We start from the raw sequence: 17,528 nt of genomic DNA on the forward strand, positions 1-17,528 counted from the left end.
CGCCACCGGAAGTCGTTGATTGCCTTTTTAATGAACTCAATGAACCTATTACCTTCAATTTGCATAGCACGGTCGGGCTGCTGATTTCCAGACCTGCCTGCTAACCATATTCAACCATACTCATAGAATCATAGATTCTAGAGGCCATGATGAAACTGGGAACACGACGCAATGTCTTTGTGCTAGATAATATTTTGACGTGTCCATTTCGCTCTCATTTTCAGAGGACATTATTCAGACCACTGTTTATATTCATACAACCAATAGTCTGTTAGATTTAGCCATTCTTTGTTTGCATTGGTCAACCTTTGGAGATTGGTGCATAATAACAAGTAAATCTTTCGCTGTCAACATGTAAAATTAACCAGGTATGTCCTATACATAAAAAGGATAGATCCAACCCAGCCAATTACCGTTCCATCAGTCTACTTTGTTCATCAGCAAAGTGATGGAAGGAGTCATCAACAGAGCTATCAAGCGGCACTTGCTCACAATAACCTGCTCACTGATGCTCAGTTTGGGTTCCACTAGGGCCACTCAGCTCCAGACTTCATTACAGTCTTCATTCAAACATGGGCAAAAGAGCTGAATTCCAAAGGTGAGGTGAGAGTGACTGTTCTTGACATCAAGGCAGCATTTTCCCAGAGTGTAACTTCAAGAAGCCCGAGCAAAACTGGAGTCAATAGGATTTGGGGAAACTCTCTGCTGATTGGAGTCATACCTGGCACAAAGGAAGACAGTTGTGATTGAGGTCAATCATTTCTGTTCCAGGATATTACTGCAGGAGTTACTCAGTATAGTGTCCTTGGCCCAATCATCTTCAATTGCTTCATCAATGACTTCCCCCATAAGGTCAGAGGTGGGCATATTCGCTGATGATTGCACAATGTCCACCACCATTTGCCACTCCTCAGACTTGAAGCAGTCCATGTCCTAATGCAAGAAATGGACAATATCCAGGCTTGGGTTGACACGTGATAAATAACATTCATGCCACACAAGTGCCAGATAATAACCATCTCCAACAAGAGAGAATCTAACCATCACCCCTTGACATTCAATGGCATTACCATCGCTGAATTCCCCCTACTATCAACATCCGAGGGATTACCATAGCCAGAAACTGAACTGGACTAGCCATATAAATACTGTGGCTACAAGAGCAGGTCAGAGACTAAGAATCCTGTGGCAAGTAACTCACCTCCTGACTCCCCAAAGCCTCTCCACCATTTACAAAGCAGCAGTTGGGAATATGATGGAATACTCACTACTTGCCTGAGTGGATCTCCCAACAACTCTCAAGAACAGTGATGGACAACCTAGGCTAGTGAGTGGGACGTTATGAATAGCCCTTCTTCATCTCATTGGGCTGCAGGATTGAAATCCGGCTTGTTCACTAATTATGACCCTTGAATAAGATTGAATACATGTAATGTATGCTGAATATTTCATAAGTTATAGAAAATGCTACTCATTTATGAATTAATAGAATGTTATCAACTTTAAGTGGTAAAAACGAACAAACATTTACGCTCAATTAGAAACAGATGGAATGCATGCCTTTCAAAGTCAATTTATTCAATAAACACCCACCTCGTCTCACATGCTATTGCTTTATGTGCATTTCATTTCAGTTCTACTGGGAGGAAAAATGCTATGCGGATGGAAATCTTCAGAATGCGGTAACTCTGTGCATGGGCAACAGTCAATAAAATGTCTTGTGGGCTGCACTCAGAACCCTGGTAAATCGCAATGGCCTCTCGGCCGCAGGCTGCACTCAGAACCCTGGTAAATCGCAATGGTCTCTCGGCCGCAGGCTGCACTCAGAACCCTGGTAAATCGCAATGGCCTCTCGGCCGCAGGCTGCACTCAGAACCCTGGTAAATCGCAATGGTCTCTCGGCCGCAGGCTGCACTCAGAACCCTGGTAAATCGCAATGGCCTCTCGGCCGCAGGCTGCACTCAGAACCCTGGTAAATCGCAATGGTCTCTTGGCCGCAGGTTGCCCAGCACAGCTCAAGAAACTCAAAACCTTCCAGGACCAATCTTGGCACCCCATCCGCAAACATTTGCTCCTTCCACTACTGACGCATAGAACATAGTGAGTTGTTGTGATCTGGAGTGCTCTACCCAAAAGAGTGGAGGAAGCAGATTCAATGGTATTGTTCAAAAGAGAATTGGATAGAAGGGGGTAGTGTCAGCGGTTTACAGAGCTATTTTGGAAGAGGAGAAGGCACCACTGGAAGGGATCAAAGCAAAGTGGGAGGAAGAATTGGGAGAGGATATGGGGGAGAGGTTCTGGTGTGAGGTGCTCCGGAGAGTGAATGCCTCCACCTCGTGCGCGAGGTTGGGGCTGATACAGCTGAAGGTGGTATACAGAGCACACCTCACGAGGGCGAGGATGAGCCGATTCTTTGAAGGAGTAGAAGATGTGTGTGAACGTTGCGGGGGGGGGGGGGGGGCGCGTTAATCACATTCATATGTTTTGGTCCTGTCCCAAGCTGGAGGATTACTGGAAGGAGGTTTTTAGGGTAATTTCTAAAGTGGTGCACGTGAAACTGGACCCGGGCCCCCGGGTGGCCATATTCGGGGTGTCGGACCAGCCAAGGTTGGAAATGGGTGCAGAGGCAGATATCGTAGCCTTCGCCTCGTTGATCGCCCGAAGGCGGATCCTGATGGAATGGAGAGCAACCTCTCCACCCTGTGCCCTGGCGTGGTGGGGGGACTTGTTGGAATTCTTGACTCTTGGCAAGGTTAAATTTGAACTGAGGGAGAGGATGGAGGGGTTCTACAATTCATGGGCATTATTCATCATGCACTTTAAAGAACTGGATAACATCGAACTATAGTTGGGGGGGGTGGGTGGGGGTTGGGGGGCAGTGTGTGTTGATGGTGACTATGGGTGATTCCTGATCCCTTTTTGTTATCTGTTTATGTGAACATGCGGGCTAATGTTTGGGGTTTGGTGGGAGGACGGGATCGTTGTTATTGATATGGGGATTGACATATTTGTTACTGATTATTGTTTATTGCTGGTGGGTATAAATTTGGGCGAAAATGTGAAAAAGGAGGAGAATAAAGAAATATTAAACAAAAAAGAGAATTGGATAAATACTTAAATGAAAAAAAATGCTGGGCTGTGAGGAAATAATAGGGAGTGGGACTTATTTGATAGCTGTACCAAAGTGTTGATGAAGGCACTATATATCAAATGAAGACCTTTCTCTGTTGCATCATTCTACCATTTATATTCTGTGATAAATTAATAAAACACAATTTGTCTGTGTACGAATCTGTAATTTATTAACCCACATGTTTCAATGTGACAATCCATTTCATCCCAGGTTATTGTCTGTAAAAATTGCCCCCGCCATTGACATTAGGCTGATATACCTACAGTTGCCAGGTTTAATTCCCTCCCCTTTTTGAACAAGCTCCAGTACTGTTGCACCATAACCATTTCTGAGGAGGATTGGAAGATTATGACCAGAGCCGATGTTATCTCCACTCTTATTTTCCTCAGCAATTTAGGATACGTCATCCCTATCCAACCTTTGACCACCTATTTTTACTATTAATATGTTTATAAAAGACTTTTGAGTTCCCTTTTCTGTAACCTAAAAGTTTATTTTCATAAATTGTCAATGTCCCTTTAATTTCCTTTTTCCATTCTTTTTCAGTACTTTCTGTATCAGCTTGGTTTCCCACTGTAAATATCGTAAGAGTTCTTTACCTATTTCATTTCAATCTCTACACCTGTAGTCATTTAGAGAGCTCTAGATTTGGATACCTCACCTTTCCACCTTGTGAGAATATCTCAAGCCTAAAACTCATCTAAATCTTGCTCATATACAGATTTACCTCCCAGTTGTTGATTCCAATTCACCTGGGCCAGATTCCTTTACAACTCACTGAAATTAGCCCTCCCCTCATTTTTTTCCCCACACTTGCTTGATTCCTGTCCTTTCCCCTAATTGCACTAAGCTCTATTTTTATCAAAGGGTTTCTCAAAACCAGATCAATATGTCCACCAGATTTCCCTCATTCACTACATCCTTTATTTTCATGCACGGCGATTCCAATAACAGGTCCTATCTATGAACAACAATATAGCAACTCGCAGGATTTTCATGACCTCACTGAGAAACTGTATACCACAGGGGAGGTTGGTTGGTTCAATTGGCTGGATGGCTGGTTTGTGATGCAGAGTCGATGCCAACAGCGTGAGCTCAATTCTGGCTGATAACTGGCTGATGTTATCATGAACTTAGTTACTATGAACCTAGTCCCTTACCTGATGTGGGGTGACCCTCAGGTTAAATCTCTCTTCCCCCCCGACCCTCATTCCCCCCACCGCCCCCCAGCTCTCTTTCTGAAAGGGGTGAGCAGACAACTTCCACTTTTGCACAACACAACACAAATTAGTCGGCAAATTTCAAAATAGCAACATTGAGACTGAGGTTGTCCTTATCTAAACAAATGATAGGTAAGGTTATGTGTAAAATGCTATTTTGGGCTTTTTATGAATATATTTCAAGGCTTGAGCAGAAATTTCAGGATATCTGTTTAATGTTGTTATTAACCTCCCTTGTGAGATTAAATATATTGCGGAGAATTCTTGAAGATGTTTAAGGTCGCCAAGAATAAGTTGGGTCAATTGACCAATGTTTTTTATTCCATATTTAAGGAAGTGATTTTTTTTGGTTTAAAAAAAGCTGTATGTTCTTGTTATCTTGTTATGGTTGTCATTCCTCAGTCCAGCAAGCTGAAGCATGTTTCCATTGATAAATAACTTAAGATTGCTGATCTGTCTATCACCCTAGCTGGCACAGAGGAAATCAGGGATAGGTGGATTAGAAGTACACTTTAGAAAAAAAAATCCAGACTAAACTGTCAATTAGAATGTTTTAGGGTATTTACTAAAAGATTGGAGTATTTTAACCTATGGTCAGGTCACATCCATCCAGATGATACAAGTATCAACACTCCCCATGTCTAATACATCTGTGATACTGAATAAGTGATCGTAATCTCAATAGACTCTAGGTAACTGCCATAAGCATGCACTGTGCACATGGAGGGAAATACATTCATATATGAAGGGTCATTTGGGCAGATAAACACAAGTAGACATACTCTATACAAAGAGATGAAGGAAAGTTAAACTTTCCAGTCCATCTTGAAATACACAAACCAGACTACTTGTTTTATCTTCATGATAAACTTCAACTATTGGATGGTACCAGTAATAATAATAATCGCTTATTGTCACAAGTAGGCTTCAATGAAGTTACTGTGAAAAGCCCCTAGTTGCCACATTCCGGCGCCTGTTTGGGGAGGCCGTTACGGGAATTGAACCCACGCTGGTGGCCTTGTTCTGCATTACAAGTCAGCTGTTTAGCCCACTGTACTAAACCATCCCCCTACCGGCAGTAATCTAGGGAACAGAATTGGATACCAGAAAGTAAATTTTGTTTGCTTCTGAATTAACTCGGTGGAATACATTCATCGAAATAGAGGTAAAAACAGAAAATGCTGGATAAACTCAGCAGGTCTGGCAGCCTGCGGAGAGAAACAGAGTTCATGGGCGAAATTCTCTGGGAATCGGCGGGGCGGGCAGAAACGGCGCAGTGGAGTGGCGGGAACCACTCCAGCATCGGGCCGCCCCAAAGGTGCGGAATCCTCCGCACCTTCAGGGGCTAGGCCTGCGCCAGAGCGGTTTGCGCCCCGCCGGCCGGCGTGGAAGGCCTTTGGCGATGCGCCATCTGGGGCCGATGGGACTCCGCCAGCCGGCGCGGGTCCGCGCATGTGCGGGAGCATCAGCGTCTGCTGACATCATCCCCGTGCATGCGCACATAGAGTCACTTTCCGCACCGGGAATGGCGGATGACCACGGCCTCCAGTGCGGAAGGAATAGAGTGCCTCCACGGCACAGGCCCGCCCGTGGATTGGTGGGCCCTGACCGCAGGCCAGGCCATCGTGGGGGCACATCCCGGGGCCAGATCCCCCCCGCGCCCCCCCGATCACCCCGGAAGCTGCCCGCGCCGCCAGGTCCCGCCGGTAAGGGACCAACTCCAATTTTCGCCGGCGGGACCGGCTACCAGCAGGCGGGACTTCGGCCCATTACAGGCCGGAGAATACGGGCGGCCCTGGGGCCCATTGAGTCGCGCCGGACCCCGCCATTCTCCGAGGCGGGCGGCGCGACTCACGCCACGCCGGATTTTGGGGGGTGGGAGAATTCGGAGGCCCGCGGGCACGGGATTCACGCTGACCCCCGGCGATTCTCCCACCCGGCGAGGGGTTGGAGAATCCCGCCCAACATTTCAGATTTAAATGAGCCTTCTACCGATCCAGCATTTTCTGTTTTTATTTCAATTTCCAGCAGCCACAGTATTTTGCTTTATCTAAACAGAGGAGCGTGTTGGATAGATATGGATTGGAGCTTCAAAAATGATGGCATTTTTCTTCTGAATAGCAAGTAATCAGTCTTTGCTTCATAAGCATTACTAAAATCCTTAAAGATCACAGATGTATGAAGGAGAGGTTTTATCAAGCCTGGATGCTTGTGAGATAACCTAGAAATATTGTTTTTACATAATTGTTACTTATGGTTTAATTAATCAATACTCTGGCTCCTCTCATTCTAGCAGGAGACAAATAGTAAATATAATGTATAATATAATCTTGTGACCAACATGAAAGGGATCATAATCTCAATAGACTCTAGGTAGCTGCCACATTTACATATATACATTGACATGATACACTGGAAGAGAAGCAGAACTTGGAAATCTGGCTATTTATTATTACATTTACTTTCATTTTTTTAACTATATTTAGTTTTGCTCATTTTTAATATGTTTATTTTCTCTTTAAAGCCTCTGTTCTGTTTCGCATCCCAATACCTCGACACGTAAGGCAATATTTCGTTGCCAGGTTTGTGGAAGAATTCTCAAATACTGAGCAAATATGGGAGGATCAAAGGTGTTCTGAACTTGGCTGTTACTGTCCACATTCCCTTTAAATACCTGTGGAATAAACAATTCAAGAGTCAAGGAACAAAAGACAAATTGTCATTAGACTAACAGATGAACCTTGTGGTGGAGCTCGGAAGAATTGTTTACTACAGTCAGATTGTGAAAAATAAAAAATTTATATAACGCCGCTCACAACAGCAGGACATCCCTAAGCACTTAATAGCCAAAAAATAACTTTTGAAGTGTAGTCACTGTTGTAATGTGGAAAACCTGGCAGACAATTTATATACTCCCACAAACGGCAATGCGATAATGACCAAGTAATTGTTTTTCATGATGTTGGTTAAGGGATAAATATTGGTCAGGGCAATGGGATTAATTCCCCTGCTCTTAAAAATGCCCTTGGCCACTTACCTCAGCCTGACAGAGTACCGGCACTGTTGACAGTGCAGAACTCCCTCACATGGCAAGCAATATAGCTCTGTGTTGTGTCAGATTAGATTTTGGCGTTCAAGTCTCAAGAGTACAATGTGAATGCTCAATCATCCAGCTCATCATAAAACATTTTTGTTTTACTTTTATTTCAATGTCCCCATCACTCCTCTATATAAATTCTTTACAATGTGAGTGACGTAAATTTTGGGAACGGGCACATTATTTGACTGTAACATTAAATTATAGAACATTCCTGAGGTCAAATTTGGAAAAGAGTCAGGTATAATTCATTTAAAAGGACTTTGGTTAATAAGGCAATGCTTAAAAAAAACACCCAAGGCTTGGGTTATGATAATAATAACCTTTATTAGTGTCACAAGTAGGCTTACATTAACACTGCTGTGAAGTTACTGTGAAAATCCCCTAGTCGCCATGCTCTGGCACCTGTTCGGGGACACTGAGGGAGAATTCACAATTTCCAATTCACGTAACATCACGTGCTGGATTCTCTGTTCTGGAGACTAAGTCCCCACGACGAAAAAATTGTCTTGAAACAGCCACCGATTCTCCGTTCCAGGGGGGGCTAGCAGACGAGCAGCGTAGAGCTCCCAGCTTTAGCTGCCGATACAGCCTTGAGAATTGCTGGGTCCGTGGCCGCGCATGCGCATGGTGGCGGCCTACAGGGGCCACGCCTTGCTTCATGGCGGATGCCACTTGTGGACCTGGCCCGCAAAATGGTAACCCCCTTCAGCCAGCTTGCGCGCCCCGGACTGCCCCACCACAGTGCCCCCAGCCCCGAATATGTCCACCCCTGCCCGCGGATCGGCTCTCCCCCGACTGTGGCGGCGCTGGACTGAGTCCCACGCTGTCGGGAACTCGGCCGGTTGGGAGCGGAGCATCGGGGGCGGGCCCAGGCCATATCCTGAGGCCATGGATATGTGGCCCGACGTACGCCTTGTAATGTTATGCGTAGCACAAGTGTAGTAAAGGGTTAACATCAGACACATCGTTTTGGATGTGGTGGAGCATAGCAGAACTGGCGCCGCCCCCGATTCTGACGGGATTAGGATTCTCCGGCCCATCGTCGAACGCGATTTCGGTGTCGGCGACCGGAGAATCCAGCCCCACTCATTTAAATGTTGGCATGGTCCAGCCGGTGCTACGTGTGCTGCTGAGTGGCTACATGCTTTAGCAATGGGCACAAAATCATGAGATCCTATCATGTATTCAAGCTTGATTGTGGTACTTAAAGCCAACTCTCAGCTCTTAAAGGGGAAGTACATTTTGGCTGGAGCATGTACTGGAACTCATTCTAGAAGTCAATTTGACACAGGCATGGCACAAGATGGCAAAGAGTGGGCTACAAGGTTCTCTGAAGCAGGAGTTGCACACAGAAGTCAGAAGCTCAGTGCTCAGCAGATAACACTTGCTGCCCTTCAGCCATCTTCTGTGCTGGCTGAAATACCTATGCAATAGTGGACTGTTGCAGAATAAAGACATTATGACAGCTGCCAGGATCATGGGCATTGACCTGCCTGTTGCAATGTGCTTCGTCTCACATCAATTTCACATTAAGGAAACAGAACCTTTTGAGTTTGCGTAATAACTCTGAATTTAAATGTGATACTTGCATTGTGCAGTCAGTGGCATCCTCCCTGTATCATGGGGAAGCTCGCTAACCTGACAAAGCCACATGCATGCTCTTCCTACTTTTCTCTGGTTTGAAAGAAGGCCATATCGTCCCCTCTCTCCACATGTAGTGCAACATTCGGCTCTCTTGTGCTACAATGGATGTGAACTTCAAGATTTGGGAGCTATTCCCTCTATGCAAAGAAATGCATAGCCACATTCACCATAACGGCCACAGACAATGTTCACCTCACCCTGCCCTAAGACTGCAAGGCTACCTGCAACAGGTTTCTGTGAGATCCCCTGAGTGAAACAGAGGTGTCTAACTAAATCTCTCTGTTGTTCTGCAGGCCAAGGGTGATGATAGATACAGCACTTATGACTGGTAATAGGTGATTTGAGCAGAAATCTTGAAGTCAATGTGAAGACCTTCAAAACAGCGATGCCAATCCCTGTAGACTTCTGCAATGTTAACCGCAAATCAAACCATCAAACATCTCGACTAATGCGTAACAGCCAGTCTCAGCAACTAACCTGAGAGTGATTAATGAAATGAAATGAAAATGAAAATCGCTTATTGTCACAAGTAGGCTTCAATGAAGTTACTGTGAAAAGCCCCTAGTCGCCACATTCTGGCGCCTGTTCGGGGAGGCTGGTACGGGAATTATCCCTTTAAATAGTGCTGGTGGGTGGGGTGTGGGTGGGTGATTCCTTCTTGCTACTGAACATATGTTCAACTGTTTGAGTTTAAGAGATGGTGTTAACTGGAATGTTGAGGTTGAAAATATGACTGCTATGCCAGTTCAGTGACTCTGCACAGTTCCAGCGACCTACCACAAAATTACACTAGAGACATCCAAATGTCTTTTTGGATGTAAAGTGGCACTCATAGCGCTGAATCTATGGGTGCGACAGAGCTGGGGTTTGTAGCCCCGAATCTCATTTTGACAGAACTCTTGACACAGGACAGAACATTAGGGCAATAGTTGACATTTGTCAAACTGATGTTTAAAGTAATGATTTACTGGAACGTAGCTATTTAAAGAGTAACAACAAATATATTTTAAAGGATTATTTCTTGTGAACGAACCAGTTTTTGTTTATTTTTATAAACATTTTATTGAGGTATTTATGGTTTTATAACAACAACAGAAGAAACAATATACAGACAAATATAAACATAGTGCAAAAGCTGTCTTCCTCCCTCACAGGTCCTACCTTTTCATTTAAAAAAAATCTTTTTATTGGCATTTCTCATATTTATAAACAGTTGTATATATACACATCACATTTTTCTCGCCTGTGCTAATTTCCTTTATTATACAGAGGTTTAGTTTGTCCTTCGTTTAACTGACCCTACGTGCCTTTCATTGCCCTCTGGATCGGTCTATGGTTCCTCCAGCACCCCCCGGCTTCGGCTGTGCTTTTATTTTATTTTCCGGACAGAGCGGAATCATGGGCGTCATTCTCCGCCGGCGGGAGTCTCCGTTCTGCCGGCGCCCGGGGGTTTCCCGACGGCGTGGGGCTGCCCCACAATGGGAAACCCCATTGACCGGCCGGTATTACGGAGACTCCCGCCGGCCGGTCGGGGCAGAAATGTGGCGGGGCGGGTAGGAGAATTTTGCCCCATATCTCGTGGTTTCCCTGCCTTCCTTCCGCCCCCCCCCCCGTGCGCACACCCCTCCCCCCCCCCTCCCCGGTGTTGCCCAGTCTTTTGGTAACTCATCTATCTTGATTTAAAAAAAAAAAAATTCTTATTAGGTCACTCCTCGGTCCGACCTTTTCTAACACCCTACTCTAAACTAAACTAAACCCCAACCCCCCGTCCTCCAGTCCCCCACCTTCTGCTGACGGTTAATTTTCCCCAAAGAAGTCGAAGAATGGCTGCCACCTCCGGACGAACCCTAACATTGACCCTCTCAGGGCGAACTTGATTTTCTCCAGACAGAGAAAGCTAGCCATGTCAGTTAGCCAGATCTCCGACTTCGGGGGCTTTGAGTCCCTCCAAGCTAATAATATCCGTCTCCGGGCTACCAGGGAGGCAAAGGCCAGAGTGTTCGCCTCTTTCTCTTCCTGGATTCTCGGGTCTTCCGACACTCCAAAAATCGCCACCCCTGGACTCAGTGCCACTCTTGTTTTTAACACCTTGGACATGACATCCGCAAACCCCTGCCAGAATCCCCGAAGCTTCGGGCATGCCCAGAACATATGGACATGGTTCGCTGGTCCTCCCGCACACCTTGCGCACCTATCTTCTACCCCAAAGAACCTGCTCATCCGGGCCACTGTCATGTGAGTCCGGTGAATACTCTTAATCTGTATAAGGCTAAGCCTGGCACATGTTGTGGACGCGTTGACTCTACTCAACACGTCCGTCTAGAGACTGTCCTCTATCTCTCCTCCTAACTCCTCTTCCTATTTGTGTTTCAGCTCCTCGGTCTGCATTTCCTCTGACCCCATGAGTTCCTTGTAATTGTCTGAAACCCTCTCCTCTCCCACCCACCCTCTGGAAACTACCCTGTCCTGTATCCCCCTTGGTGGTAGGAGTGGGAAGGTTGAGACCTGCTTGCGTAAGAAGTCCCGCGCCTGTAGGTACCTAAACTCATTCCCTCCTGTCAATTCAAATTTCTCCTCCAGCTCCCTCAGGCTGGGAAAGCTCCCCTCTATGAACAGATCTCCCATCCTCTCGATCCCTGCTCTCTGCCATCTCCGGAACCCTCCATCTAGCCTTCCCGGGGCAAACCGGTGATTATTACAGATTGGAAACCAGATCGATGCTCCCTCTGCTCCCACATGCCTCCTCCATTGCCCCCAGACCCTCAGGCCCGCTGCCACCATGGGGCTGGTGGAGTACCGTGCCGGCGGGAACGGCAGAGGCGCCGTTACCAATGACCCCAAACTAGTGCCCTTGCATGATGCAGCCTCTACCCGCTCCTACACCGACCGTCCCTCCACCACCCACTTCCTAATCATGGCTATAGTCGACGCCCAATAATAATTACTAAAGTTCGGCAGCGCCAGACCGCCCACCCCCCGGCTGCGCTCCAGCATCCCCTTTTTTACTCGCGGAGTCTTACCCGCCCATACAAAGCCAGAGATCACCTTGTTGACCCGTTTAAAGAAGGACAGTGGGATAAAGATGGGGAGACACTGAAACACAAACACTCAAAACGGCAGCTCCCCCAATCGCCTCTCCTGCCCCCTTGCCTGGATCGCGAACAACAAACTTTTCCGAATGTTCAATTTATAACCCGAAAACTGGCCAGCCTCATAATTTCTTCCATCCCTTCTAGTGGGTCCGAAACATATAGGAGCAGGTCGTCTGCGTATAGCGAGATTCTGTGTTCCAGCCAACCCCACCCCCCCTACCCCGGACCAGCCTCTTCCAGCCCCTTGAGGCTCTCAACGCAATTGCCAGTGGCTCTATGGCCAGCGCAGACAGCAGTGGGGAGAGGGGGAATCCCTGCCTCGTCCCCTGGTGCAGCCTAAAATAGCCCGATGTCAACCTGTTCGTCCGTAGACTCGCCACGGGAGCCTGATACAGCAGCCTAACCCAGTCGATGAAGTCCCGTCCAAACCCAAACTGCCCCAGCATCTCCCACAGATAGGTTCATTCCACCTGATCAAAGGCCTTCTCTGCGTCCATTGCAACCACTACCTCCACATCCCTACCCTCTGGGGGCACATGATCACATTCAACAACCTTCTTACGTTGGCCGTCAACTGCCTACCCTTAACGAATCCAGTCTGGTCCTCCCCAATCATGTCCGGAATGCAGTCGTCAATCCTTGAGGACAAGATTTTGGCCAACAGTTTGGGGTCTACATTTCTCAAGGAGATCGGTCTGTAAGACCCGCATAGTTCCAGGTCCTTCTCCCGCTTCAGGATCAATGAGATAGTGGCCTGTGACATCGTCGGGGGAAGCCCCCGTCTCTCCCTTGCCTCATTAAATGTCCTCATCAGCAGTGACCCCAGCATCCCAGAGAACATTTTATAAAACTCCACTGGGTGCCCGTCCGATCCTGGGGCTTTACCCGACTGCATGGCCTTCAGCCCATCTACTATTTCTTCCAACCCGATCGGGGCCCCCAGCCCTTCTACCAGCTCCCTGTCCAACTTCGGGAACCTCAGCTCCCCTAAGAATTGCCTCATCCCCTCCGGTCCAGCTGGGGGTTGCGACTCATACAGCCTGCTGTAAAACTCCTTGAACTAGGTTCCCATCCCTGTCCCTTACTTTCCCAATCTCCCTGGCTGCCTCCCTCTTTCTGAGCTGCTGCATAAGCATTCTGCTGGCCTTCTCTCCATATTCATAAATCACCCCCCTCGCCTTCCTCAGCTGCTCCATAGCCTTCCCTGTAGTTAACAAGCCAAACTCCGCCTTTAGCCTCTGTCATTCCCTTAAAAGCCCTGCCTCTGGGGTCTCCGCATAACTCCTGTCGAACTGTAGTAATTCCCTTATCAGTCAGTCTGTCTTTGCTCTGTCTACCTTCTCCCTGTGGGCCCGTATCGAGATCAGGTCCCCTCTAACCACCGCCTTCAGCACCTCCCAGACCATTGCAGCTGAGACTTGTCTTGTGTCATTAACCTCCAGATAGTTCTGGATACATTTCCTCAGCCACCCACACACCTCATCCACTAAAAGTCCAACATCCAGTGTCCAATGCGGTCCCTGGCCACCCTCCTTGCTCACCTGTAGGTCAACCCAGTGCGGGGCATGATCCAAGATCGTGATCGCTGAATACTCAGTGTCCACAACCCACATCAGTGAAGCCCTATTTAGGATTTAAAAAGTTAATCCGGGAGTACACTTTATGCACGTGAGGTGTGAGGTGAAGGAGAACTCCTTCACCCTCGGCCGCCCAAATCTCCATGGATCCACCACTCCCATCTGCTCCATAAACACCTTTAGCTCCTTTGCCATTGCTGGCACCCTGCCTGTCCTTGAGCTCGACTGGTCTAGCCCTGGGTCAATGACTGTGTTGAAGTCCTTCCTCATGACCAACTTATGTGAATCCAGGTCCGGGATCTTCCCTAACATCCTCCTTATGAACTCCACATCATCCCAATTTGGCGCGTACACATTCACGAGCACCACTGGCAGTCCTTCCAGCTTCCCACTAACCATAATGTAACGGCCTCCCACATCCGCAACTATTCTTCCCGCCTCGAATGACACTCGCTTGTTAATCAGGATTGCAAGCCCTCCAGTCTTAGATTCCAGCGCCGAGCGGAAAACCTGTCCGACCCATCCCTTCCTTAATCTAACCTGGTCAGTTATTCTAAGGTGCATCTCCTGTAACATTGCCACGTCCGCCTTCAGTCCCATCAAGTGCGCGAACACGCCTGCCCTCGTAACCGGCCCATTTAGCCCTCTTACGTTCCAGGTGATCAGCCTGGTTGGGAGCTTCTCACCCCCCCCCCCCCCCACTGATCAACCATCACCTTTCTTGGGCCAGTCTCCAGCCCGCACCCCACGCATCCGCCGGCCCGCTCCTAGGCAGCCTCCACACTCAACATCCATTTTGTCCTACAGCAAAAATCCCTTCCCCGTCAGCAGAACAGTTCTCTCTTCCCCCCCCCCCCCCTCCCCAGTAACAGCACTATGCAAACCACCCCTAAAATAACATCTGCCCACCTCCCACTGCACTTCCGTGAGCTAGCCCGACCAGCTAGCTTGGTGGCCCCCGCCAATGGCGGCAGACATTTTCCCACCTACTGTTCCCCCCCCCCCCCAAACTCGGACACACGTATGCAAAAAAAGCAATTCCAACCCAATTGCCCGAAAGAAACACAAAGAAAATCAAAAAGAAGATCCAACATCTAAAATTCACACCTCCATCCCCCATCAGTGCAAATGCAAAATTTAACTCACACAGCTCAGCCGCAGGCCCCAAATCAATACAGAAGGCATTACAGAAAACGTCCAAAAACAAAAAACTTTTTTAACATGAACGCTGCAGCAAAGTTCAAACACCTCAGTCCGCTACCAGCCCTTTCCTTCTAGTGAAGTCCATCGCTTCCTTGGATGACTCAAAGTAGAAATGTTGCTCCTCATGAGTGACCCAAAGGTGGGCCGGAGACAGCAGCCCAAACTTAACCTTCTTCTTGAAAATGGTCGACTTTATTTGGTTGAACCCTGCTCTTCTCCTGGCCATGTCTGCGCTCAGATCCTGGTATATACGCAGGATTCCCCGCCATCACGCGGCTTCCTCGCGAGCGCTCTGTGCACTCTGTCCACCTCCAAGGCTCGGGTGAAGGTCCCCTCCCCCAGTAACTTCTCGAACATGCCCGCTACGTATGCCCCTGCGTCCGTTCCTTCAGATTCCTCCAGGAGACCAACGATTCTCAAGTTCTGCCGGCGGGACCTATTCTTTAAGTCCTCCACCTTCTCCTGGAGAATTTTCTGTTGGTCTCTCAACATCCCCACCTCCAACTCCACTGCAGCTTGGTGTTCCTCCTGTTCAGTCAGTGCCTTCTCCACTTTCTGAATCGCCTGATCTTGAGCATCCAGTCTAAGTTCCAACCGCGCAATCGATTCCTTAATCGGGTCCGAGAATTCCTGTTTCTGCTTGGCGAAGTCCTCCTGTATGAACTGCATCAGCTGCTCCGTCGACCGCTGGGTCGTCGAGCCAGGACTCCAGTCGTCCGCCATAATTTCTCCCGCAGCAGCCTCAGCCCAAACCTCTCTATTCGCCTATGTCTTCCTTTGCGAGCACTTCTGGTCCGCCTCGCCATGCACTGATGTAGGAGTCCTCTTCACAATTGCATCCACCAGCAATTTTCCGAATCAAATCCGACAAAAAAATCATGGAAAAAGGTCCAAAGGTCCAACCCGAGCGGGAGCCACCAAATGTGTGACCTACTCCTTCATAGCTGCCACCGGGTCAGTTTTAGTTTTTAATGGTCATCATATATATATATCCTTCTTTGGCTGGAATGGTGTTTTTATTTATTTATGGGATGTGGGCTTCGCTAGCATGCCCAACATTTATTGTCCATCGCTAATTGCCCTTCTTGAATTGCTGCCGTTCCTGAGGTCGCGGTACACCCACTGTGCTGTTAGGGAGGGAGCTTCAGGAGGTTGACCCAGTGATATAGTTCCAAGATGGTGTGTTACTTGGAGATGGTGATTTTCCCAAGGTTTCTTCTGCCCTTGTCCTCCTAGGTGGTAGAGGTCATGGGTTGGAAGGTGCTGTCGGAGGAGGTTTGGTGAGTTGCTATAGTGCTTCTTGTAGATGGCACACACTGCCGCCATTTTGTGTCAGTGGTGGAGGAATTGAATGTTTTTTATAGTGGTGATGGGCTGCCAATCAAGTGGCTGCTTTGTCCTCGATGGTATCGAGCTTCTTAAGTTTTGGAGCTACACTCATCCAGACAAGTGGTGCATGCCATCACACTCCTCACTTGTGCCTTGTAGATCGTGGATAGGCTTTGGAGAGTCAGGTAAGTTACTCACTGCAGGATTCCTCACCTATGACCTGCTCTTATAGCCACAGTAATTATATGGTTGGTCCAGTTCAGTTTCTGGACAATGGTGACCCTCCAGGAGGTTGATGGCGGGGAATTAAATGATGGTAATACCATTGAATTTTAAGATGAGATAGATTCCCACTTGTTGGAGATGTTCATTGCCTGACAATTGTGTGGCATGAATGTTATCAGCCCAAACCTGTACGTTGTCTAGGTCTTGCTGTATTTGGACAGCCACTTCCATACCTGAGGAGTCGCAAATGGTGCTGAACATTGTGCGGTAATCAGCGAACATCCCCACATCTGACCTCTAGCATAAATAGACTCAAGAGGCAGATGGCAGCAAAAGAGCTCATTGGCAGTGATTCAATGATAAAGGACATCAGGTTAAAAACGTTTGAAGAATATAGTTGTTCAAATTGGAGGAATTTGTTTTGATTGATGACCTCACGTACTGTCACAGGATCACAGAATTGTTACGGTGCAGAAGGAAGCCATTTGGCCCATCGTGTCTGTACTGGTTCTCCGAAAGAGCATCATGACTTAGTGTCATTCCCCGGTCTTTTCCTCGTATCCCTGCACATTGTTTCTACTGAAATAATCATCTAATGCCCTCTTGAATGTCTCGATTGAACCTGCCTCCACCACACTTCCAGACGGTGCATTCCAGACCAGAACCATTTGCTGTGCGGAAACCCCCCTTTTTTTTTTTAAATTCACATTTGCTTCTTTTGGAAATCACTTTAAATCTGTGCATCCTCGTCCGTGATTCGTTTAAGAGCGGGAAGAGTTTCTCGCTATCTGTCCAGCCCCCTCATGATTTTGAACTTCTATATCTAATCTCCTCTTAGTCTTCTTCTCTCCAAGGTGAACAGTCCCAACCTCTCCAATCTATCCTCGTAACTGAAGTTACTCATCCCTGGAACCATTTTTTGTCAACCGCACTCTCTCCAATGCATTCACATCCTTCGTAAAGTGTGGCACCCAGAACAGTACATGATATTCCAGCTGAGGTCTA

The 17,528-nt window shown here is 47.6% G+C and overlaps 1 protein-coding gene across 1 annotated transcript in view; it reads right to left on the reverse strand.

Annotated features, from left to right (window-relative positions):
* Window positions 1-3,941: 3,941 nt before the first annotated feature.
* The window catches only part of f8 (coagulation factor VIII, procoagulant component), a 128,476-nt gene continuing 114,889 nt past the window's right edge, over window positions 3,942-17,528 (reverse strand). The window contains exon 25 of the mRNA XM_072505270.1: window positions 3,942-7,027. Within this exon, the coding sequence (XP_072361371.1) occupies window positions 6,872-7,027 (156 nt within the window). The 3' untranslated portion in view covers window positions 3,942-6,871. The remainder of the gene's footprint in view (window positions 7,028-17,528) is intronic.

This window comes from Scyliorhinus torazame, chromosome 5, assembly GCF_047496885.1.
Source record: "Scyliorhinus torazame isolate Kashiwa2021f chromosome 5, sScyTor2.1, whole genome shotgun sequence".
Lineage (NCBI taxonomy): Eukaryota > Metazoa > Chordata > Chondrichthyes > Carcharhiniformes > Scyliorhinidae > Scyliorhinus > Scyliorhinus torazame.